The sequence below is a fragment of the Aptenodytes patagonicus genome, chromosome 5 (genome assembly GCF_965638725.1).
Source record: "Aptenodytes patagonicus chromosome 5, bAptPat1.pri.cur, whole genome shotgun sequence".
Lineage (NCBI taxonomy): Eukaryota > Metazoa > Chordata > Aves > Sphenisciformes > Spheniscidae > Aptenodytes > Aptenodytes patagonicus.
The window spans coordinates 70,361,230-70,386,052 of NC_134953.1; the positions used below are offsets into that span (position 1 = coordinate 70,361,230).

At 39.3% G+C, this 24,823-nt stretch overlaps 1 protein-coding gene across 1 annotated transcript in view; it reads left to right on the forward strand.

Moving 5' to 3' along the window:
* The first annotated feature begins 2,177 nt into the window (after window positions 1–2,177).
* AK5 (adenylate kinase 5) overlaps window positions 2,178–24,823 on the forward strand; it is a 97,767-nt gene continuing 75,121 nt past the window's right edge. Inside the window, exons 1-5 of the mRNA XM_076340423.1 lie at window positions 2,178–2,295; window positions 4,179–4,365; window positions 5,352–5,519; window positions 11,404–11,573; window positions 11,694–11,807. Coding sequence (XP_076196538.1) covers window positions 2,236–2,295; window positions 4,179–4,365; window positions 5,352–5,519; window positions 11,404–11,573; window positions 11,694–11,807 — 699 coding nt within the window. The 5' untranslated portion in view covers window positions 2,178–2,235. The remainder of the gene's footprint in view (window positions 2,296–4,178; window positions 4,366–5,351; window positions 5,520–11,403; window positions 11,574–11,693; window positions 11,808–24,823) is intronic.

Sequence of the window (24,823 nt, forward strand, 5' to 3'; positions counted from 1 at the left end):
TTCTGTATAAACTAAAAAAAAAAAATTAAAACCACAAAATGCCAAAACCACAGCTCTGTCTTCCTAAATAGAATGGCATCTTCCATTAGCCCTCCTTAGGAAAGATCTTATTTTAAGAAAATAGCTATTTAATTTAATTCAGTCCTCCTCTTGTCAAGCTTCATTTAAGGTCTTTTAAAAGCAATTATATCTCATATGTTTTAATTAGGACATTGGAGCCTACTCTATTTTTCACGCAATCAAAATTAAGATACTGTGCTTTTCAATTAATTTACATTTGGATGTATTAAGACCTTAGCAAGACAAAGTAGGGTTAAAGCCACGTCCAGAGTTCATGGGAGAATGAGAAAGACTGCAGATGAATGCTGATTAAACTCTCCAGCGAAGGCTAAGGTCTTCCGTAAACATATGAGAAGTGCCAATTCAGTGACATTACTGCAGCTTCCCTGAGTGGACACCACTGGAGTCATAGAGAATGGAGCTGGAAAGGCTCTTAAGCTGTCTAATCCAAACTTCTTTCCAGAGATACTTCAGCTGAAGGGGAGAATAGGCCATCCATCAGTGGACTGCTGCGAAGGGACATTGGTGGCTGCCCTTCAGGTAGAAGCTGCTGGGAGTAACTGGATGACTTGGAAAACCTACCAGTCCAATTTGGCAGGAAATCATCATGGGACTGCCCCTGGGGCAGTGTTTAGCAGTTTGGGGAATGAACAAGGACTGGAAGCCTCTCCAGGAGAAAGTGTCTACATAAAAAGCTGGAGGCAGGGCAGGGGAAAAAGAGAGCAGTTTAACTACAGAAGCAGCAAAACTAGGAACGTGGCTGCAGTGGAGAGGGAGGAGCTTGTCAAGCTGATATTGATCCACAAATCACACACAGGGGGGAGAAGCTTCTTAAAAGACTCCTCAGAAGACCTATCCTACATCTGAAAAGTACCGAGATATGGAAAGCAGTTGCTGACTGTTGTTCATAAGCTTGCACTTCCGTAACCTATTTCTGTTAGGCTGTGCATCAGTGGATGTTGTCTTAGAAAAGATAATCAACAAAATTAAAATCTAATTGGAATGTCAGACTTGATATAGGACAATTAAGCAACTGAAATAATCTGCTCTGACTTCCAGTATGCTACAGAATATCACAGAAGCTACCCCCCTACGTAGCACTCCTCAGAGCACATCTAGAATAATGCATCCCATTTTGGGCTCCCCAGTAAAGAGAGATGTTGATAAACCGGAGTGAGTTGAGTGGACAGTTGCAAAGACGGTCAGGGATGAGAGCGCTTGCGCTTGAGGAGAGGTTGAGGGAACTGGGCTTGTTCAGCCCGTGGCAGGTTTAGAGGGAACATAATAGCAGCCCTCCAATGCTTATGAGGAGGTTATCATGAAGATGGAGCCAGGCTCTTCACAACTGTGCAACGGTGGGCAAGAGGCAAATTGAGACACGGGAGGTGCTAGCCAAATAGAAGAAAACCCTTTTTCACCATGAGGCCAGCCAAGCACAGATTGCCCAGAGAGGCCATGCAGCCTCCACCCTTGGAGGTTTTGCAAGATGAGACTAGATAAAGCCCTGAACAAGCTGGTCTGGCCTCAAGAGCTGCCCTTGCTCCGAGCAGGAGTTTGGACCAGAGATGTCTTCAGGTCTCTTCCTGTGACCCGACGATCACAGATGCTCATGAGTGACCATAGTTCATGGCCTTTTACTAGCCCAAAGCGTATGAAATGCCTCGCTCTCCAAAACGCCAAAAAACGATGCCAAGGGCAGAGACCATGCTACACCCGTGCACAGCCCCCTCCGCACTGGCTGCCACAGCCCTCCCAGCGTGCGGGGAGCGCCTGAGGACGGCAAGAGCAGACGGTGCCTCCCGGGGAGCCGGGGTCCGATCTCTCCCGGGGCACCTTGCCCGCGGCTGACAAGACAGGCACAACCCCTCACCGCCTCCGCTCGGGCGCCTCGCCGCAGGCACCCCCTGAAACTTTCCCCGGCAGCCTGCGCACGCTCTTCCTCCCCGCCGGGGGATAACGTGCTCTCGCTCCCTCCGTGCAGCGCGGACGGGGAGGCGGGCAGCCTGCCTCCCTCCTCCCCCCCCGCCCCGGCTCGCCCGCCCGCGGAAGCCTCGCCGAGGCTCCCGCATTGCACCGCCGCGCCGCGCCGCGCCGCGCCGTGCCGTGCCGTGCCGTGCGCGGGGCTCGGCGCTGCCCACCCGCGCCCCGCCGGCGCCCCCGTGCCCGGCTGGCGGTATGAGCGCCGGCGAAGCGAAGGAGTATCTGGCCCGCAGGGAGATCCCGCAGCTTTTCGAGGTAGGCGAGGCGGAGGCGGCGAGCGTTTTCCGCGCCCGTCGGGGGGGTGCTCCGCGCTGGCAGCCCGCGGCGGGCAGCGGGCTGAAGGTGGCTGGAAGGACGGAGCAGCCAGAGGAGGCTGCGGCGCGCGTACCTCGCGCGGGGAGCCGCGCGGCGGAGGGCTGGCCCCCACCCCGGGCCGGGGGGCGCTGCCGGGCAACCGCGACTCCCGGGGCCGCCCGGCAGCGCCCCGCGGGCCGGGGTTGGGAGCTGCCGGCCGCGGGGCCGGCGGGGGAGCGGCTGCCCGCTGCCCACCTGCCGTGAGCCTCCGCGGGCGCGCAGGCAGCCGGGCGGCCGCGCCCCTCCGCGGCGCTGCGGGAGGCCGCCTCTGCCCGCCTTCGGCCGCCTGGGGGGCAGCCAACTTGCGCGTCCGCAGGGCAGAGGACCTCCGGGGCCGCTCTGCCGAGGAGTCCAGGCGGGGGTTATCTTTCAGGCTTTCTCCAGGTTTTCATCGGCCTGGGAGAAAAAAAAAACAAACCACAACTGTTTAGTGAGGTTTTGTTTAGCGTCCTGCAAGTTACCTGGTGCTAATGGTTGATAATTACTTCTCTGTGAAATGTGGATTTTTGGGGTTTTCTCCGAATCAGACATCCTGCCATCCATATAAAACACACACAGAGACACATGTATTTTCCCCGGTCTGTTCTGAAGCTAGACTTTTTTTTATGTATTTGAAAATTACAGGACATAGACCATGCTGATGTTTTACTAACGCATTTAGAATGTGAATGGTTTAACAAGAGATGCAAACAAAACAGTTCTTCTGTAGCGGCTCAAAGCTTGAGCTAGCATTTTTTTAAAAATGGTGCATATCTTCTGCAAAAATATATGGCTAGTTGCTGTGATCGGTTAAGTAGTACAATAAGAGCATAGATGCATATAAATTATATCCTATTTTATAAATACAAATGTGTGTAAATAACAATTATTGTATAAACTGTAGATAATAAATAACGGAGAAAATCCTGAATTGGAGCTATTTATGTTTATTACTAATATCAACTGTGACCCTCAAGTTTATTTGCACAAAAATCAGGAAGAGCACAAAGGAGCAGAAATCATCCTGAAAGACGTTTATTGTTAAGAGAAGGTTGGATGCGGTTGTCTTGTGGAGAGGTGAGGTGATGACTTATGTATCACTTTGTCAAGGAAAATCAATTACCGTGCGTCAGAGGAGGGCCTGGCATTCCTTCTTCCACGCTCCCCATAATGCCCATAGGTACGATGCGTGCAGAATTAATACAGTAGACAGGGGTTTTCTAATGGCGGGGAATTTCTGGTCAATTAAATCTGGAAGCACCTATGAACTTCGGGTTTGGGGTTTTTTTCCAATACTGATCAAGATGATATTTGAGTATTTCTTGTGATTTTTAAAAATCTTTTTTTCATTATTTGTGTTAGTGTTGACTCAAGAATATGGATAAGATACTTGTGGGTGCACTGGTCTTTAGGGAAAAGATACGTTTCAGTGATCTAATAAGCTACACAGAATATGTAACTTCTGGGGCTATCTAGCTTGTGCATTGCTCTGCGTGTATTTGCCAGCGGTAGTTCTAAGAAAAATGTAGGGAATTTTTTTACTATTTTCAGTTCTTGCTACAGTGCAAGCAGACAAATATGAAGACATAGCCACGAGCTTCCTGTTCTGAATCATTTTTGTGACACCAGCAAACCAAAATCATACAATTTTTGCAGGCCTCACTCTCACGCATTGGCTTGAAATGGAGAGTCTGAATATGCAAGGAATATGGGGTTTCTCTGTGGAAAGTAAAATTGAAAGTGAAAATGCTTGTTTTTTTCTGGCATCTATTATTATAGTGTGTATTTCTGATCTTGCATTGCAGAGTCTGTTGAATGGATTAATGTGTTACAAACCCGATGACCCAATTGAATATTTGGAAAGCTGTTTGCAGAAAGTGAGAGAGCTCGGAGGGTCAGAAAAAGTGAAATGGGACACTTTTGTCAGCCCAGAAAAGAAGACCCTGCCTCCACTCAATGGAGGACAATCCAGGAGGTCTTTTTTCAGGAATGGTAATGTATTAAGTATAAAAATGATTGTATTTCTTGTGCTGTGGGTGGTTGTACATCCACCACTGAATTATTTTATGCTTACTTCTGTAGCAGATCATGCCTCATTCTGATTTTCCTTAGGCAAAGGACTCAAGGATTCTGTTTCCTTCCGTTTTGGCATTTGTTTTTCTTCTCCATAACGGATGCTATGCAGGAGAGGAAATTGTGATCATTTTGCAGCGCAATGATGGATGTTTGCTGTGTAAATGTTTAACACATTAGTGGAGACATTCCTCGTATCCTACCTAAAACATTTGCAAAGACAGGGGCAAAGTTGACCCAGTGCACTTGGTTTATATTTTTAGTTGGTCCTTATGGATGATGTACATAACAACTTCAATGCCGTTACAGTAGGTTGTTTTTCTAGTTTATATTGGAGCTATATGCTAATGTACCAAATACAATGTACATGATAAACACTTAGAAAAAGGTGCATCTCATAAAATCTAAGCAAATGTCATACCAATACCTGTAATTATTTTATTTGTAATGTTAACAAAGAGTAATTAGCCCATCTTTCAGTTGCCATAGTTATTATTCCTTGCCATCCAGCATTTCATTAAACTAATTAGCAAGAATACTATCTCTGTCTCTGTGTACAACATCTATCACCAAAAGAGGTCTGCTTAACAGTACAGGTTATCTGCACCATAGAGTGCTTTTCTTCTCGGAGGCCACTGCTGAACTCTGGGTGCTATGGGCAGATTTTCACAGAAAAGGTGACGTGCTTGTAAAGAAGCACCAAAGAAAACTGGCTTCTAGTGGTTCCAATGTAATAAATCAGCTAAATAGAGGCAAGGAATACTTAATGTAGTAACAGCAAGCACATTGTAAATTTAGGAGATATTTTTACTTTATTTATTATACTTATTTAAATCTGCGTACACAATAGATTTTGAGTTTTCAGTGTATTTCCACAATTCCCAGTTTGTCTTACTATTTTACAGTGATGCCTGATAATTCTAACTTCCCATACCGACGGTATGACCGACTCCCTCCAATTCAACAGTTTTCGATAGAAAGTGACACCGACCTCTCTGAAACTGCTGAGCTAATTGAGGAGTACGATGTATTTGATCCTGCAAGACCTCGACCAAAAATTATCCTTGTCATAGGTATGCAGGCAGAGTCATTTTGACAAGATTTTATCTTTGTTACTTTGCCTTTTTATTTGTACTGCAAATACATTGAATGCCTATATGTATTTAAATACAATTTTTCCATCTGCCGTAGCGAGTGGTGCAGCCCAAATAGAGTGTATCAGAAAGTGAAATTGTTAGTGCTGAGGGTGTACATCATCTCAGCTGTAAGCGTTTTAGGGGTTACAGTGAGCACCTGTGGTCATGTTCTGTAGACTGGATGCCCATTAGCAGCTGGAGAGCTCACGGTTGGCTTATGGAGCGCATCTGCCAGATTGTTTTAGATTTAATCTAAAACAAACCCGACTCATGCATTTCAAAACAGCTTCACCATGTGAACCAAAGTGCTCTTCCAAAGCGTGCTCCGGATCAGAGCTGAAACACTATCGTAGATGTACTCAAAGCTGCTCACAAAAAAGGATATTTAAAAATACTGGACAAGCCAGCTCAAAAAGGTGATAGGGAACTGTTGTCCTCTATATTTAGAACCTTGAAAACTGATCGGTACATACAGCTGGAGTGAGCATACATGGTCACTAGTCCATTGCATTGATAAATTAATCCCTAGATCTATTTGGCAAATGAATCCTGTGCCATCTTCAGGGAGAGTGAGCCATCAGTTAGCATTAGTTAATTGTGCTCTCTCCCCAAGTTCTCTCTTGTGTGCTGTTTAGTGTCCTTTCTAACCAGCTTGTACTTTCCAGCCTCAGACAAGCATACTTCAGTAAGAAATAGCTGCAGTTTAAGTCTAAATCAACATTTTATTCTGTGTCTGAATTTAAGTTCTTTGAATTAGTTTCCTTGTCATCTGGGATAGTTGTCTTTTGAAATTTTACCGCCAGGCCTAATTCTCTGATTCTCTGGACTGTTTAAATAGTTACAGCACAGGTGCCAGGTGATGGAGAATCACATTTTTAGTCTATAAAGACGTATTCGTATTAAAGAGAGAGACTGCTTCCATAACAGAGAATAGTATGTAGTATAGTAGAAGAGAATAGAAATGTCTTCTCTGTATTACAGAGTGGGATCTCTGAGAACAGCATGTGCTCTAGGCTCTGCATCCAGCAGGTCTCAGGAATGTGATATTGGAATATATTGAAAACAGAAAACCAGGCATTTTTCTAGATATTTGTGGTATGCCAGAAGAATTGCTTAGGCATTTGAATTTTCTTAATCTTTTGTTTTGGAACTACAAATCTCAACATGCAAATCTCTCCATGCACTGTTGAACTATAAAGCTTGCATTAGATGGAGAAATAACACGTGCCTTTTTTTCCATCTTAATTAATTAGCTAGCCTTCCTTTTCATAAAGGAGAAAAACTGGCTCCTTTTCAGTGACCACAGAAGGCTCTTAATGCACTGAAATCCATGTAGCTCTATTGCGGTAGAGTGATGAATGAAGGTTTGATCTAGGTGAAATAAAGAGAGATTTACTTTCACCTCTGGAACTGAGTGCAGGGGTAGTTGAAGTGACATCCTTGAACGCCAGCATATAGTGAACAGACCATGCATTTTACAGAGCTTCTCTTTTCTCCAGTTTATATAGGGAACATTCTAAACGATCCACAAAGGCTATTTCAGGTTTATTTTCCAACTGAGTTTCTCTGAATCTGTCTGTTATAGAGTGGTCTGATAGAAACACAATACTATATGTAGCTTAGCAGCTCTTGTCCAATTTTGTACAGTATCAAGAAAATTTCTCCCAAATTCAGCCTTCTATTGAGGAAGCACATAAAAACATACACTGGAAAGAATAAAAGAATAACTAATATACTGAATGAAAGAGAGAAAATGAAAAAAAGTGTCCTATTAATTTCAAGAGACAAATATTCTACACAAAAAATGTGTTGCATATTTTTCAGCTTGCATAAAGTGCTGGTGAAAACTTCAGTTAAGCAAGCTGTTTATGTCTAACTAGTGATAACTAACCATACTGCCTAGCTCAGATGGTGGGGGACTGAAATGAGTAGAAGTTAAAGACCTGTCTTCTGCTTCGCATATTAGGTGAACTTTTCTTTAATAATGCATTAGCCCAAGATCTTTTTAATGCTTCCATAAAGGTTTTTACAACTTCTTTGCTTTATGAAATCTATCATCCTTATAATAAACCAGGTAGCTCCAAGGCAAAAGAGAACTCGCTTACAAAGGCGGGGGGTTTGTTCTTTTTCTGTGTTTGCAGAAAAGTCTTCTGGTGAAATGTAAAGCTACAAAGCTGCAAAGTGAGTATGTGACTGGATTTTAGAAAAATCGGATGGAAGCAGCCAGGATGGCACACATCTGAATCACTGGAAAATTAAGTTTCTAAGGCATTATAACACTAGGAAACTAGACTGTGTTTAAAAATGAGCTTCCTAACATATTTTGACAAACACATTTTTACTATTGGTACAGCCTGAATGCAAAGATCTTAAAAAATGAATTACCTGGTGTCACTAGCCCCATAGTTCAGTATGGTTTTAAACTGCACTTAATTAAAAATATTAGTTAATATTAAAAGAATACGTTTTCCATTTATAATCGAAGTTTAAAGGATAGATCAAAGAGAATCGTGTCAGCAGTCAGCTGGCCCGTTGATTTGTTAAATCCAGTCCACAGCTAGATTTTAAAATCATCAGTCTTTTCAGAAATCTTATTATTACATGAATTTATTTTGAATTTACAACAATATAAGCAAAATTGAAATTTTGAACTTCCATTGCCAAAACTAGGTTAAAACAACTGCTTTAGTAAAACTTTTTGGGCATACAAATCTTCACTCGAAACCAGTTAGCAAACATAATTTTAGATGCAACAAATGTTCCCTAGTCTAGACATCTTCTAAGCAATATGTAAAATAATCACGCTTTTCTTGAATAATGTATAATCTCAGAATAAGTGAAAAGAATGAAAACCAAAAGTGATTTGATTTTCCTTTCTTGTGAACAGTTCGTCAGTATGATTTATCAAAGAGTCAGGAATGGATACATAGTTCAAAGCTTTCCCTAATAGGAGTGTAAAGTCTGTCTACTTGGTTTCAAAAAGTTTTTTTCAGCTATTTTATGGTTTTACACAGACTGATGTTTTTTCAAGTAACAGTTCTGTTTTCCTGGCATCTTTTGTATCTCTGCTGGAATAGGGATACTATTTTCCTTGTCAAATTTTCTGTTTCTAATTTTCTACATGTTACCTATATATGTTTTGCATCTTTATTGTTTCTGGGGTGCAACATAGTCTATTTGAAACTTGCCTTGAGTCTCCAGGGAAATTAACTGAATTTCCTTTCTTGGAAGTTTTATATCTGCAGGAATTAAGCACAGCATCGGCTCTGGTATGTTTTATAAACCCTTTGCTCCAAAGCACAGTCACAACCTACCGCCCCTTTTTTCCAATAGTTAGGATTATTGCCAGTAAATAAAGCCACATAAATTCATAGTAATAAATGTTACACGTATGTATAAATACACACATATGTAAGATACATTATTTATATGTTATGCTTATTCAATTGCAATATGTGGCTTTATATATAGAGAGAGGGTTGCTTATGGAAATCTTTAGACAGAGTGAGTAGACATTCCAGTAACGAGTAATAATCCTATTCATTCACCTGGCAAAATCTGCTCTGTACAAACTGGCAGCAATCATCGAACAATTAGCTGCACTTCTTCGTGCTGTTGTTTTCATCTACATAAGAAAAAAGACACTGGGAATCTGTTATTCCAAACCTACTATCATTCCAGATTACCAAGAGCCTGTAATAAACTGTAAGCAGCATGGAATTATCTTGTTTGAACGTTTGTATCATCAGGTATGTTTTTGATACAGGAGTGAAACCCAATGTAAGGTTTGCTGAAATGCATTTGTCATGGGGAAGGCTGAGCATGCCATCAAAGGGAGCGGGGAGAGCCGAAGCAGAATTGCTTTGTAGCCACTTTAGTGGAGGAGATGATTCCCGGTGTATCAGATGCTTGCATATCTACAAAAGGGAAACATCCTTGTTTCTAACGAAGAGGATAGCTAAACTGTCTATGAAAGAAAGAGTTCAAGCCGAAAAAACTAAGCCCATCTAGATCACCTAGTAGAAGTGAAATGGAGGAATAGCTGTAAAACCTAACGTAATCTGCCGAAAGAAGAGAGAAAGCGTGTACCTTTTTTAGGAGAGAAACAGCAAGTGAACTGAATGAGGGAAAAATATTTGTCAGTTGTAACCTTACTGTACAGAGATAAGATACAGTTTTTCTTTCATTTCTTTGCTTGTGTGTTTTATGAACATCTGTAGCTGTATCGACTAGTTGGGTGTTACAGATAAATGCTTATATTTGTATTTATCTTAACCTGGCTTGATTTAAGCATTATTTAAACTAATTGGATAATGATAAAGCCTTTTTTTTTCCCAAGGGTGTAACTAAACTGTGGGCAGGGTGTGGGAACACCTTAATAATACGCACGTTTCCCTGTGCATTCTCTTCAAATGGGTCCCGATCTGAGTTGCAAAGGCCAGTTGGAGAGTTACCATCACAGCGTCAGGGGTGCAGAAGAATTCCTAGTGACTACTGGTGACGCTAAAAGCTCGCTGACATGTAATATTGGGGCATAGGTTTGAATCTGGTTACACAGAGAGTGTCATAACCATATATGAAGCAATATTGTAAAGCTGATCCTGCAGTCAAATCTGTATTAATTATATAAATGCCTAAAAGCTCTTTGTGGGAATAAAACAGATAACATAGGAAAGGGTTATATCATTACTAACAAGAAGCTCATTGTATTCATATTTACTTTCATTGCATTGCTGTATTTTTTAAAGTTCACAGAAAATGTCTATTGTATTTTTAATAAACCTTAATTCTTTGTCTGTTGAAGTAAAATTCAATGTTCTCATACACAATTCCCCAAAATATAGCTACTTAGTGTTGGGAATTAATAGGAAAAGATTTGTTTTGATTTTGCTTTGTTATGCTATTCAGTAACATACACTTTTCTATATATAAACATTTATTTTTATCAAAACAATTCCCTGTTTTTACATACTGGATTCCACTTTCTCTGTTCTTCATATCATAATGTGTCCTTTTAGTTCAGACATAGTCTTATTTTTTTTTACATGCATTCTTGCTTCTGCTGTCCAGCTGACCTTCACTTCAGCATTCCCTGCTATGTAACGTAGCTGTTTTCTGTGATTTTGATACCTATTCTGCCTGTGCTATATTGAAGGGTCTCTTTATTCTTAAAGGTGTCCAGCAAGCTGAACCTAACAAATTACTTCTCTATCAGATGCTTCAAGCATCAATACCAGAAGTATGTGTGGTTCAATAAAAGTCCTTGTAGCAAATCACTATGGAAACATCTCAGCTGATTATTTAATATTTTTCTGTATTTTAAAATTAGAAAACTTCAGAAACTCATGCAAGCATATTTAGGAGCAGATTTTATTAGTTCCATTTCATGACTAGTCCATTGATTTCATTGGCTTATTTAACCAGGTATGATTCTTTCTGATATGAATACGCTTCAGACTATCTGGCTTTATCTTTGGATTCACAGGGTTCAAGAAGGGACCAGTTCATTTGTGTCTTCCTCTACTACAAATCAAGAAAAATTCCTTTCCAGGAACAGCTTTAGAATGAGGTCAAGCCTAAAAGAACATGTTTATTTTTAATTCGCAAGTAGATTTGTATTCTTTTTTTTTACTTCACTTTACAAACTGTTACCTTTATCATCAGGTAGATGAGACTCATTTCTAAATGGCTGGTAACGAGTCATGCAACTTGCAGGATTTGCTCTTGGTTGGAAAAATGGTGCTGATAGCAAAGATTTCACATGTGAGTGTGTACTTCAGATGAAAGGTTAATTTAATGTTTTGCTTATAATTACCAATAGGTGGCCCAGGAAGTGGTAAAGGAACACAGAGTTTGAAAATAGCAGAACGTTATGGATTTAACTACATATCAGTTGGTGAATTGTTAAGGAAGAAGATCCACAGCACAAGCAGCAATAGAAAATGGAGTCTAATTGCCAAAATAATTACTACTGGAGAACTGGCCCCTCAGGTACAGCGTATCCTGTGTTCATGTTTACTTTCAAAGGATTTGTACATGCTGTATTAATGTGCACCATCAAGAAAACTTCCTTTACAATATTAAATAAATAACTTCTTTTCTCTGTGAAAGGAAACAACCATAACTGAGATAAAGCAGAGATTAATGCAGATCCCTGATGAAGAGGGTATAGTGATTGATGGATTTCCCAGAGATGTTGCCCAGGCAATCTCCTTTGAGGACCAAGTAAGAGATTGTTTTTATTCTTAAAATAACTTACATATCTCTGCAATAGTTAAGCGTCTTGAAATCATCAGTAAGATTCCAAGAAAGACTAGATGTTATTTCTAACTGAGCGTTGCTCTTTAAATCTTTGCAAGTACATAATTACAGGTTGACAAAAGGTTATTCTTTTGGTTTACGTTACATTACGTTCTGTCTGAAGACAGAATATTTTGTACAAAGACAGTGTGATAATATAAGCAATAATCCAAGCCTCTTGTCTCAGTAATGAAAATCCTCTCAAGATGAAGAAGAAAATAACATCAAATGTACAATTAATATTTTTTCTAGCTTAGTGATTTAGAATGGGGGAAGACATTATATTTCCGTATCTATTTGTTCAATTTAATCCACATTAAGAGAAACATACTTAAATCAATGCATATCTTCACAACGCTTTTAATCTCAAGTTTCTTACAGTGCATTGAAAAGACTGGAATAAAAGAAGGGTTAAAGCTGCCCATGTTTTGCAAGTTTTTGTAAACCAGAAATGATGCTCTTTTTTTAGAAATTTAGATCATTTTGGTTATTCTAAACTGCAATTCTAAGGTTTAGTCAGCTAAAACTGTATTCCCGAGTTCTATTCACATGTTGTTTTCATGTGTGTATTTTAAACTAATCTAAAAATACTTAAATTCAGTGGAAAAACAAACAGCTTATGTAATTTTCTGATCAAGCGCTGTTAACATAACAGTTATGGTCACAAGTAAAGGTTGCAGTTTCAGTGCTGAATTTTTAGAGCGCCCTTCATGCAGAGCGTTTCAAAGTCCTTCACAATTGCGGGTGTATTACCGTTTCTGTCCTTTGAATTCTAAGTGGCATTGCCAAGACAGAAGTAACAAAAGAAAGCAGCTAATGAGGCATTTCATTAATGTGCTTTTATAAGGTATTATTCTGGGCAAAATTTAGAAGACTGAATTGAGGAAATTAGAGGAAACAGACAAAATAGTTATTACAGAAAATAACCAATGACTGCCAGCTGTATCTCCTTATAATTAACAAAAGACAAGATTAACTATTTTATAAATGAAACAGCAGAAATTTAGGCTTAATGGTCATTTCCTTGCCTCATTTTTTTGTCCAGTATATTGTGTGATAGCATGACTTAAGCGCGTTTCTCGGTGCTATAATTTTGTGCTGATGTCGTGTTTGATGAAAGAATGGGGGATGTGAAACTGGAAGAACTGACAGGAGTTAAAGTAAGTGCTTCGAGTTATGCTAGGGTAAGATTCTCCTTCTACAAAGGAAAACCAGTTAAGCAACACTTGAGCACCCATCATAGGGTCCGTTAGTAATACCACTAAAAAGTGGAGTCCAGAAGGTAATAGAAAAGCTCAGGCAATACTGTGCTGTAGAAGGGGAGAAATATGGACACTATGTTTCATATATGTTTGAACCCTCTCTTTGCACCATTCTAATATGCTTTTATAGTATTTCCTCATTCAACTTGAAATATTCCCCTCTGCCAGCCTGGTTAGCTCTTGTTGACTACGGAAAAATACATGGGAAAAAGACTGATAGAATGACGGATGATAGAAATCCTAACTTTGGCTCCTTTTTAGTATGTGCTGTTGCTTCAAGGATGCTGTAGATTGGTCTCTTTTTTTCTTTTAGAGAAAAGAGAGGGTGGATTTAGTCATTTTAGACCTGACTATATTCTCAGAGAGTTCCTTTGTTTTCAGTCTAATGGGATTTGCTAAATCGTACTCCTCAAGGCCTGATTCTGCCTGAAAGATAGATGACTGTCTGAGCCTCTCAAAAAATCCCAGAGCACTTCATATAGGGCCACCTTTCAGTCTTACCTGTTCTAAAATAAATATGGGAAAGGAAAGAAGAAATCATTGAGCTTTTATAGGAGCATAGGAAAGAAAATTTGGTCTGTTTAGGCTCCCCCTTTTTCACCTTTCTTTGCAGCTGACCTCATATATGAGCATATCTAAGCATATCTAAATAAATGTACAATGTACATATTTCAACATAAATACTGTACTGTTTAATCCAGTGGGATATGTTCAGTGTTTTATCTTGGCTTTATATTTTAAAGAAATAAAATATGCTTCTTTTTTCTTTAAAATTCTCTGTTTAGTAAGCCATAATGCTACACACATAAGTAGGAAGGTCTTGTGGTAAGGAAAGGGGACTATCGGCAGACGTGGCACCCATCTTCCTTCACAGGATGAGGCTGACAGTAATCCATGGCATGACAGGTTATTTACATTAAACGTGCTAACATTTTTAAGGCACTCAGAGATCCCTCAATGGGAAGTGCAATTGAGTTGTGGAGAATTCAGTAATTAACTGTTGTGATAATTTGTTTAGGTCTGCAATTAAAGATGCTACAGGTGTTTTCCACAGCTTAGAAATGTTGTAGCTTTCTTGCTAGCAGTGTGTAGAACAGAACAGAATTGTTCTCACGAGCCAAAAGTGACAAGGTGAGAAATAATTAGTTGAAATTTCAGCAAAGAAAGTTTTGATTAAATAGTAAGACACTTTATAATTAGAAGATCTATTAAGCAGTGGAACATCCTTCTGAAGAAAATGGTGAAGTCCCACAAAATGCAAATAGTCAAATCACGTGATTCTGTAATACATATGCCTTATTCTTACAAAGACATCCCCTGTAGAACACTGAGATCTGTTGATAAAAAGTTCTGAATAAGAACTAATTCTTATTGTTATCATTAATTTTGTCATGGGTGAATACTTATTCTTACAGGCAGTCCCTTTAAGACCATTACATGCTTACGTACCTGAAAACAGCAGCAAAGGTTGTATGACACAAGCCGTTTTAAAGATTACATGTAGGGGAACTGCCAAAAGATGCATGAAGTAGGAGTTACTATTTATTTAACTGTTTTCCCTCATTCATGATCCCTTCACAGCTGTTAATTGTTTTGATTACAAGGGTTGTAAAATGCAATTTTGTGCTTTCGAACAGTAACTTTACATTATTATTTGTTCCATAAAGCAGCTAGAACACTTCTGGGTTTTATGATGTAAATTAAAATAATGATGGTAAGTTTGTATAAGGGTAAATAGAATATGCTGGCTTTCTCAGTTCTTTCAGCCATATAGGATATAGAGTAGATGCCAGTGGGAGGAGTGAGCAGCAGGGACAAAGGTGATTGTTCATTTATCCTTCGTCATTTGAGTGTGTTGCGATGGGTATTCATCTGTAATCCCATGGAAACTTGAAATAAACAAAGAAGCATTCATTTTAAAAGTAGCATTTTCCACTGTATAGCCTTCCTCTTTTGCCCTTGTTTACACAGACAGAAACAAACTCCAAGAATATATGTAATAATACCAGAAATAAATTGTGGGGGGAGAATGTGAAGGACAAGTTATTAAACTGAATGGAAATAGAGATGAGTAATACAAGATACTGAGGGAATAGGTAAGGTTGGAACAGAGACTGAACAAATGTGAGGAAAATAGGAGGTCTATAAACAAAACAGGCTACAAAAACCTAACATCATTATAGGTCAAGAAAGCATGTCTTGTCTTCATTAATCATAAGAAGTCTATATTGTTTTGTTACCCATATGTTGTTCCTCTTTGTGAGGCATGATGCAGCGGGGTCAAGAAAGTATCTAGATCCAATGTCACATAAAGGGTGAGGAAGTCAAAACTTGGACTAGAGGTGAGCTGGCCACAGTGGTCAGCGAAAGGTGGACCAGGAGAGAGCCTGCATGGTTTTTGGTCTAAGCCACGTCATCTCCCCTTTCTCTACTAGTGCATGTTGTGGACAGTAGATGATGAACAACTGAAGGGCAAGGCACAAAGGGCATAAAATCTGTCTTGCTCCCAAACACTAACACTGTAGTTCCCTGAACGCTCTTTAGTGAACCTTTTTGTATATATTATTAGATGGCTTTCACCAGTAAGAACTGTGCTGAGTTATTGTGAAGATAAACTAATTTATATTGGAAATGGTTCACCATATTAGTAGAGGAACAGGAAAAGGTCGGCTAAGGTGCCTGGTTTCTCTTGCAAGCACATGTAAAATCTAACTGTGCTGTGTTTGCAGACATCCCTAATGTAACAAATTATTTATGCTAAAATAATCCCTTCAGTTTTATGGCTCACATAGCTGTTACTGAGACTTGACACTATTTGAGATTTCATAATCTCCTCATTTTGTGAAAAAATCAAATGGATACATATATGTCTGAACTATAGTTACAATGCCTGTCCTGCATAATGTTCTAGGATAGGAATACACAATGATAATGAATTCTTGTTGAACTTCGCTTGTAATTGCTCTTGGTACTACCAGCACATTTTTATCCCTTTGACTAATCCAGAAGCTGAACTTTTCTCTGGGAAAAAATGTTATTTTTAGTGAACGAGTCAAAGCAAACCAACTTATGCTAACATTCCCAAACATAGGTATAGCTAAAAGATGACGATTTCTTCCTTATTATGTTGCCAGACTCTTGTGTGGACAGTAAGTTCTCAACGTGTTGCTAGGCAGAATTGTATTAAAACACATTGCATCTCAATGACTAAACTGCCTAAGATAAAGCAATGTATCATTTGCAGCACTCACAGTATTTCTCTTTCTGCTCAGATCGAGAAACCAGAAGTAACAACCACTGCTTCCAAGCAATAATGTCAATCTGGAACAAGTGGATTAAAAAGCACTTTACACCTCTGAGGAATTTTACATTTGAATTAAAGCTTTTTTCCTCTCTCTCTTATTGAGTATTGTTAATATCACTGTTCCTATCATCCATATATTTTGAGCAGGAAAGAAGTCTTTAAGACTAAAGGCATCAGTGATGTTTTCAGATTTTCAGCAGTGCTTGCCAACCAGCAGCAACTCTGCCATTCTGGTCACTTACTTACACCAGCTTCATTTCTTAATGGTCAGCTACTCATTGCAGACTCATTGCAGCCTGTTAGAACTCATAGCCGTGAGCACTGCGGTTTCCTCTGAACTTCTTATTTGAGTTGAAATAAGGCCCGTATTTTTCTCTTTGAAGACTGAATACATGACATAACTTCTCTCATTGGAAGTCCTGGATTGTTGCCAAGTCCTGACTCTCCCATTTCTTAATTCCAGAAAGCAGAGTCAATGCTGCCAACACTTTTGATAGGGGTACTTTTAATAAAGCCCTGAAGTCATGTGGCTATGAGAATCTCAGCTCTCACTTTAAAACAAAATTTCAAGCAGTCGTGCTTGTGGAGAAAAAATGAAAACATGAATTTTAATGTCTTAAAAGCAAATAGAACATCCAGTTTATATATTTGTGTTAAATATATGATAATTTCTGGATTTTGATAATTTTGAAATCCTTCTGCATACTAGTGCAGATTTAATACTGATTTATTTAGCCTTTCAGTTTGAGCCTAGGCATAAAGCTATCCTAAACCACAAATTTCTAAGGTATCCATGATCTCTGCTGAGTGCAAACAGTAGAAAGGTGTTTAGATTTCAAGCACACATTCGAAAATGCCAAGGAGAAAATGGTTTATTTACCATTAACCTGTCAGCTTGAAATTCAGCAAGTCACCTACAGCACCAGCATGCTCAAGCATGCTAAATATCTTCCTCTCCAGTAACACGGTAATGAAATGCCTCTGACTGGTGTATTGAACTCAAATGACTTGTGAAGAAGAAACTGCAGTTTGACTTTCTGTATAATCTCTCACATGGCGACAAGTTTTTACCCTTCCCAGGAGAAACAATTTTTCACTTCAGTATTTTGCAGTTAATTTCAATTACTGCTTTGGTTTGTTGGGTTTTTTTCCCCACTTTCAGTCATTCATGCATAACTTTCCTTCTGATTTCAGTAATTCCTTCACCAACATTAACCCTGTTAGTTTCAATAGAGTGAGTACAGATGACGTTTGCTTAAAATATATTAATTGTAAGTTTTGTTAATAGTGAAATGAAATGTGGAACAGGTATTAGAATTAATGAATATTCATTAATGAATATAATTTAATTCCTTGACAAAAAAGAAAGACTATTTTTGTAGAAATTATCTTAAAAATATTTTTGTGTTATATGGCCTAGGTGACAAGACTATGTTTGAAGAAGTAAAATCTTAATTTAAATAATAAACGGAGGCAGTAAATTTTATCTGATTCTTTGTTTAAAATGTCCTTAAGAATATTCGTAAATGCACTACACCTGCAAAGGATAACTAGTTCATCTTGGCTGTGATTCGAGTTAACTTCTTAACTCCCAAATATAGTCCTTCTGAAAATTATTATGAGAATTAATTGTGCTGAAGTAGAACAAACTATGTAGATGGCACAATATAGGATGCTGGGAAAAACTGACCCTCTCACAGCCTTACAGGCTAAGGACAGCAGTCCTGTTCCTCCAAGTCAGATACTTAAACCTCCCAGCTGAAGTGATGCCTGCAGTCCCCTCAAAGTTTGACATAGGTGTTTGTGGCCAAGCGACCTATGGCGGTCTGACTGCCAAGCTCATGCTCTGCAAAGAGCTTCTCATAGAAAACCTGCTCTGTCACTGGCCAAGAGCGTGGGCTCCAGAATGACTGGTAAAATGAATGCAACCGTTCCGTGAATCTCCTTAAGGGGAAAGGATCTGTTCTTTGCAATAGGTTTTTGTTCTGGTAAAGGTATTTTTTCTGCATCATGATCTATGTGTCTTCTTCATTTCATTGCCTCCTCAACTTCTATCTCCCTTCTCCCAAATCTCCACTTCATTGTTCAGGCTGGTAAGCCTCAGGTACGATCCCCTACTGGATATATGTACCCAGTCATCCATAGGAGGAGCGGGAAGGCTAGCACATCAGCAGTCTACATTGCTGTGGTTCCTCTCATTCATTCTCTTTGGCCCTGTGAGTTTTACATTGCTTGCTTAAAGCCAGGCCTGAGCAGGAAGCCTGTGGAATGGTCTTATCATTGTCTGTCTTCTTCCCTGAAAGCTAGAGCACTCTTCTGGGAAAGGCAAGCAGTGGTTCAATTTTCTGCTGGGTAAGAGACCCTAGACCTCAGGTTTCCTATTTTTCTGGACAAGGGCTCTTCTCTGCTAGCCGAACTAGCCAAAGGAGAGCTCATCCGTTGCTGGTCCTTAACCCTCAGGAGAAGACCTGATGTTCTGAATTCAGAGTGGATGGAGGTGCCTGCTGAGCAGTTCTGAACCAGAGGTCTGCTTAGACCTTTCTTTGTAGCATTAGCATTAGTGTTTACAGCTAGGGATTTCTATCAACTAGCTGCCCTACACAGGTGAAAATCCGAATCAGTTCTCCCTAAAGACACCTGCCTCAATCAATTATTAGGGGGCCTAATTATGTAGTCTGGGCAATTGACTGGAAGCTTATTTCTTGGGCAGTGTGAATACAGTTCAAAAGCAGTTATCAGAAAAAATTCTGTCATCAGGATTCATTCTTTGACAACATGATTCATGATTTTGCTTTCTAAAACAAGAAAAAACTATGCAAACAGTCTAGTAACCCAGCAGAGATGGAACTATAAAAAGCAAATCAGTAATTACAAGGGAGAGCACCCATACAACGGACGTAAACTGGCTTGCTAGTAACCTTTACCAATTAGAATAAAATGCACTGTTAAATTAACAATTGTTCATGAGCTGTCAGTTAAATTTTCTCAGGAGTGTCTAGTAGAACATACCAGGAATTAAGAAACGGAGCATTTTCATATTTTGCCTAATGAGGAATAATGAGAGAGAGTGTAATCATCTAATTTCTAGCAAACAACCACACGACTCTCACTAACAAGAGGAGATGTAGAAAATATCCCCAGAGAGAAGAGAGCGTCTTTCCACTTACACTGCTTTACGTCAGTAACACCACCGACTTGCATGGAATTACTCTCAATTTACTCCTTGTTCCAGTTTAGGAAGGAGATTCAGACCCAAAGAGAGTAGGATTTACTTACTAGTAAATACTATTCTAAAAAATGAGACGATGTACCCACCAGTTTTATTCTGAGTTGATGCCATATGCTCTTTGTCTCATTTGAAATTCAGAAGGTTGTGAATAACCAGAAACCTGCCTGTTCCCATAGGCAAAGATTCTCCCTTCTGCTGAGTTCCAGTTAGTAAGTAGTCAAATTCACTTCCCTGAGCCCCACAGTCCTTCCTCACATGCATTTCTGGACATGAATAAGACCCTCTGCCTTCAGCAGAAGATGAGCATGTTATGGGAAATCAGCATGAAGGAATCCAGTTCTTCTGTCTGTGCTGGTTCTGTACACTTTTTCTACAAGCTGAGTCTCAGAATAAAACTTATTCACTAGTCATAAAACTCAAAAACAGTTAGTTCTGAGTTAAAAAAAAAAGGTTTGTTTTCAAATGAGTCATAAAAAAACCTTTTCCTGTGTTAGAAAGAAGCAATTTGTACTCATATTTATGTAGGAGAACTAGATATGTGTCCAGAGAATTAACCCCAGATATCCATATGTTCACACTAGCCTGTTACATTCCAACTTAAAGTATTTATAAGCACGTCTTGCAGGCAGGTGCAGTTGAGGTAAGTGGAAGCAGAGCGGTTCATGAAAACAGAAGTGAAATATCAATAGCATTTCAAGGGTTTACCCTGAAGGTTGTAAATGCATGTGGGAGAAATATATTAAGTGCTATTAGGTCTGTATACCTGTGGGTATAGAAGAGGTGTTACCCTTTTGTGCATCTAAAACCAAGCAGAGGCTTGTGTTTATTAAATGGTTTTCAGCTACTTTCTGATGATAAAGCTGCATATTCTGCAGGTAAAAGATGAATTCATAGAGGCATCACATAATCAGAATCTGCTTTGTATTCCTACCTCAAATATGCTTGAATTACTTTTTTTTTTCCACTTCAAAAAACCTTTTAGACAATACTTCATTTGAAACTAGGCTTCTTGAACTGAGAATTTTCAACCATTGTTTTCATTGACACTTTATTTCTGTGAGTGAAGTGTATTTCAAATTCCAAACGCCAGTGTCAGAAAAAATAGTTTTAGTTTCTGGGATTCTGATAGTGTCTTTTGTACTGTTGCTGTTACTAGTCAAAAAATTAAGAACACCACCACTGCTCAGGTCCTGTAAAGAACTTTCCATTTTAAAAAGCCATAGGAAATAATTAAAACCTAATTATTTAACTTTCCACGTAATTACTGTGTTGTACCTCGTTATTATCCTCATTTTACAACTAGGAAAAAAAACCAGTTAGGCCCAGGGCATGCTTTCTCATTTTCTTAAAAAGGAGCTGACCTCTGAAGCCAGTGCAGTTTGTGGGAACTAAGCAAATGAGAACCTTCACACCTGATGGCGTCACGGTGGCTTTCAGATCCTTCCCTTGCTGTGGGGCTGCACTTACTCGGCCACAGTTTCTTTAAAGAACTGAGATTGGCTGCGGAAAGCTGCACTGTCACGTTTGTGTGAAACAGAAGGAGACTTTCCCTTTGTCACCTTCCTCTTTTTCCTTTAAGGCTAATAATTTCATGAGAGATCTATTTATTGTAAGTACTCTCTGTAAGGTTTGATGTTATCTGTGAAGTTATGTTCTGTGCAAAAGCTTAGGTCCTACACTTGAGGAGGTCTGCTATGACTTCACAGATCTGAGTACGTGGTAGATGCTAGTCCTGAAGATGTTTGGGAGCGAGCACTGAAAGTGAGGAGAAGGCCAGCTACAGCTTGCAGCATCTGAAGATTTCTTACCATCTTTCTTCACTGTTATTAGGATCCACAGAAATGGAAATACTAAATAAAACTACTCACTTGTATAAACGTCTTTTGTCCTTCGCTTTACTAGATCCCTGATTTGCAGTTATAATTTCTGAGTCCCTGTGTAATGTATGTTAGGAAGCTCCAATCAGCTGGATATCCACACTGGGACTTGAAATGTCTCTGCGCTCAGTCTGCTGCAATGTGCATCAGCCATTCCCTTTCATGAGATAGTGTTCCATGGCCCTATCAAAAAGGATTTCAAAAGGCTTTGAAATCTGTAGCATTTTTTTCACAATCTGTGTCATAATTTGGATTTCTTTACTACTGTATGCTCTTTAAAGTCCCAACTTCTGATTCCTCCTTATGCTTCTACTACTAATGAAGCAACCTTAATTTAACAGAGCTACTTTCAATAATGTCCATATTGCATGGAAGTCTAACACAGAAACTTACTTTCATCGTCTTTCATATGAATAATTATGTGCCTTAAAGCTATTATGTGGTAGTAAAATTAACCGTCATAATTAATTCATCCCATGAAAGGACAGAATGACTCTGTCAATTATGTATTTAAAATAGTCTGAAAAGGGAGGGGGGAAGTTACTCTGTTGACATTGAGGTACGTATGTTAGAGGTAGGAGAGAGCTTCTCTCCCACTGGCAGTTACTTAAAAAAATAGATTACAAGGTTAATTGTTTCAAAATCTAATAGATACTCATTAAAAATTACCAGAATTCGTATTTTGGGGGTTTGGTTTGTCGTTTGTGTCCTCATGTCTCCAATCATCTACAATATGCATTAAAAATAATTTGATTTTCTTTAAAACCCTATTTAATTTTCTGTAATGATAAAGAGGCCGCCAGCCTGTTTGCTAGTGCTGCTTATCAGACTGCCTTTTATTGTTTGAAAATGGCTCTGCTTTTTAGCCACTTTCTACTTCCCCATCTCCATATCCTACTCTGTCAGTGACCTCCTTTGTAAAGGCTAATGACCATCCCCCCAGTTTTGAAAAGTTGTATTTGTTTCTTTTGACTTCAGAAGAACCTTTTTGTGCTCAGACTGCCAGGAGAAAAGGCCAGACTGTACTTCAGGTTGTATTCCCTCAAATGACAGAAACCCAGCTAGACACGATTTTTTTTTTTTAAACTTTTTTATTAATTTTCCAGATTGTCCACCTGTGAAGTCTTGACTCTTCAGTCTAGTATATGGTTGTCTTTAGGCAATTTAGCATCCTTGGGTAGAGGGATCTAGATGTAGAGAGTATTCAGAAGCGTAATTGGTTTGTTCTGGCCCTCAATAGCAATGTATTAATAACAACTGTATAATGAATGTAAAGATATAAACCAGTTTCTTCTTTACACAGTAGTAGTTAGAATACATGTAGATGTTCCGGTGATACTTTTTTGTGTCTGTATTTTTGACTCAAATTTACATAGTAGCAAGCTGAACAAAGACAAAATTATCCTGTAGATAGGAAACATCACGAGAAAAATGTCTCTTTAGCATTCTTGAGCATCCACCATCATTTGTAATGTAACTAGATTATATCATTTCTAGAATAACAAACTAATTGTTTTACTAATTGTTGTGGTTTAACCCAGCAGGCAGCTAAATGCCACACAGCTGTTCGCTCACTCCCCCCCCACAGTGGGATGGGGGAGACAATCGAAAAAAAAAAAGTAATATTCGTGGGTTGAGATAAAGACAGTTTAATAGGACAGAAAAGGAAGGGAAAATAGTAATAATAAAAGAATATACAAAGCAAGTGATGCACGATGCAATTGCTCACCACCTGCCGACCGATGCCCAGCCAGTCCCCGAGCAGCGGCCCCCCCGGCCAGCTTCCCCCAGTTTCTGTACTGAGCATGACGTCCCATGGTATGGAATGTCCCTATGGCCAGTTTGGGTCAGCTGTCCTGGCTGTGCCCCCTCCCAGCTTCTTGTGCACCTCCAGCCTTCTCAGTCAGTAGAGTGTGGGAAGCTGAAAAGTCCTTGACTAGTGTAAGCACCACTTAGCAACAACTGAAACATCGGTGTGTTATCAACATTATTCTCATCCTAAATCCAAAACACAGCACTGTACCAGCTACTAGGAAGGAAATTAACTCTATCCCAGCCGAATCCAGGACACTAATATTAGTTAAAGTGTGAACTTTTTTGTTCATGTAAGTAAAGACAGCAGAAATAACTTTGTGCTTGTGTTTGAGAACAAATAAACCCTTTCTAATCTGTAATCGGATAAAAACGTGCACAGTACAGTAGTGTTTGTTTTTATCTCAAATGCTTCTTACAGAGAATTCTAGTATGTTTTAAAAGGCAACATTAAGCTAGCGAGAAAAAGATTTTAGGTGAGTCTTTAAAGAGAGGTAGATTTCTTTGTAACAACCAGGTAGAGGAAAGAAAATCAGATCTTATGAATATGATTAATATACACTTGCAGCCCCATTTTTAAAATCCTGTGAATGTAGGTGTCTGAGCAACTTCTGTTTTTTCCACCACATCTACAAAATAGTGGTGACCTCTGAAGATTGCCTGTCAACGTTTAGCAGCATTCCTAAGAAAGTGGGGCTATCATTGCTTCCCCCCCCTCAAGCACCAGAGGTATCTCTTCGATAACTGATAGCATGAGTAACCAAAAGGTATGAAGAACACTGAAAGCCATAAGGGCAACTTGAATTTAACTGTGAAAGAGCTAAACTTCAAAAAATTTTTTTCTCATTGCCGTAAGGCTGTACTTCCTGAACCTTAGTGCAGGGATGGGTGTGAGATAAAACAGTGCTTACCACACAGACCAAAAAGGACAGGAGAAATTAAAATCCTCAGCTGCCACACCCAACCTCTTGAAAAGTGCACTGAAGCTTGGGTGAGATTTAGAGAAACGGAGAAAGTGTTATAAGAAACTGTGGATCTTGGAACAGGTCTGTTTTCACCTGGTCCTAGGCATCAGTTAGCTTCATAGTGGCTGCTGGATTTTAAATACTTAAAGGCTTTTTAGATGGAAACCATACAACCATTTTCCTGCAGAATACAAGACTTTTATATTTTCCTCTTTTTAAAGATTTTAATTTTAGCTAGGGGAACCTTCCGGTAATGCAAATGATGAACATAATCTAGCGAAGGTTTCTGGGGTGAGGTAAAAATTATTCGTTAAACTTTTTCCTTAACATTTCAGGTGAAACAAATTGACTAACCTTCACATAAGACAAACAAGCTCCTCCTTAAGCCTGTGAATTTCTTTAAAAAAAAAACAACAGAAAATTAGTGACTTCATCAAGTTCCAACTTACGCAAATGTAGCATATCTGAGCCTCACCTAATAATGGAATTGCT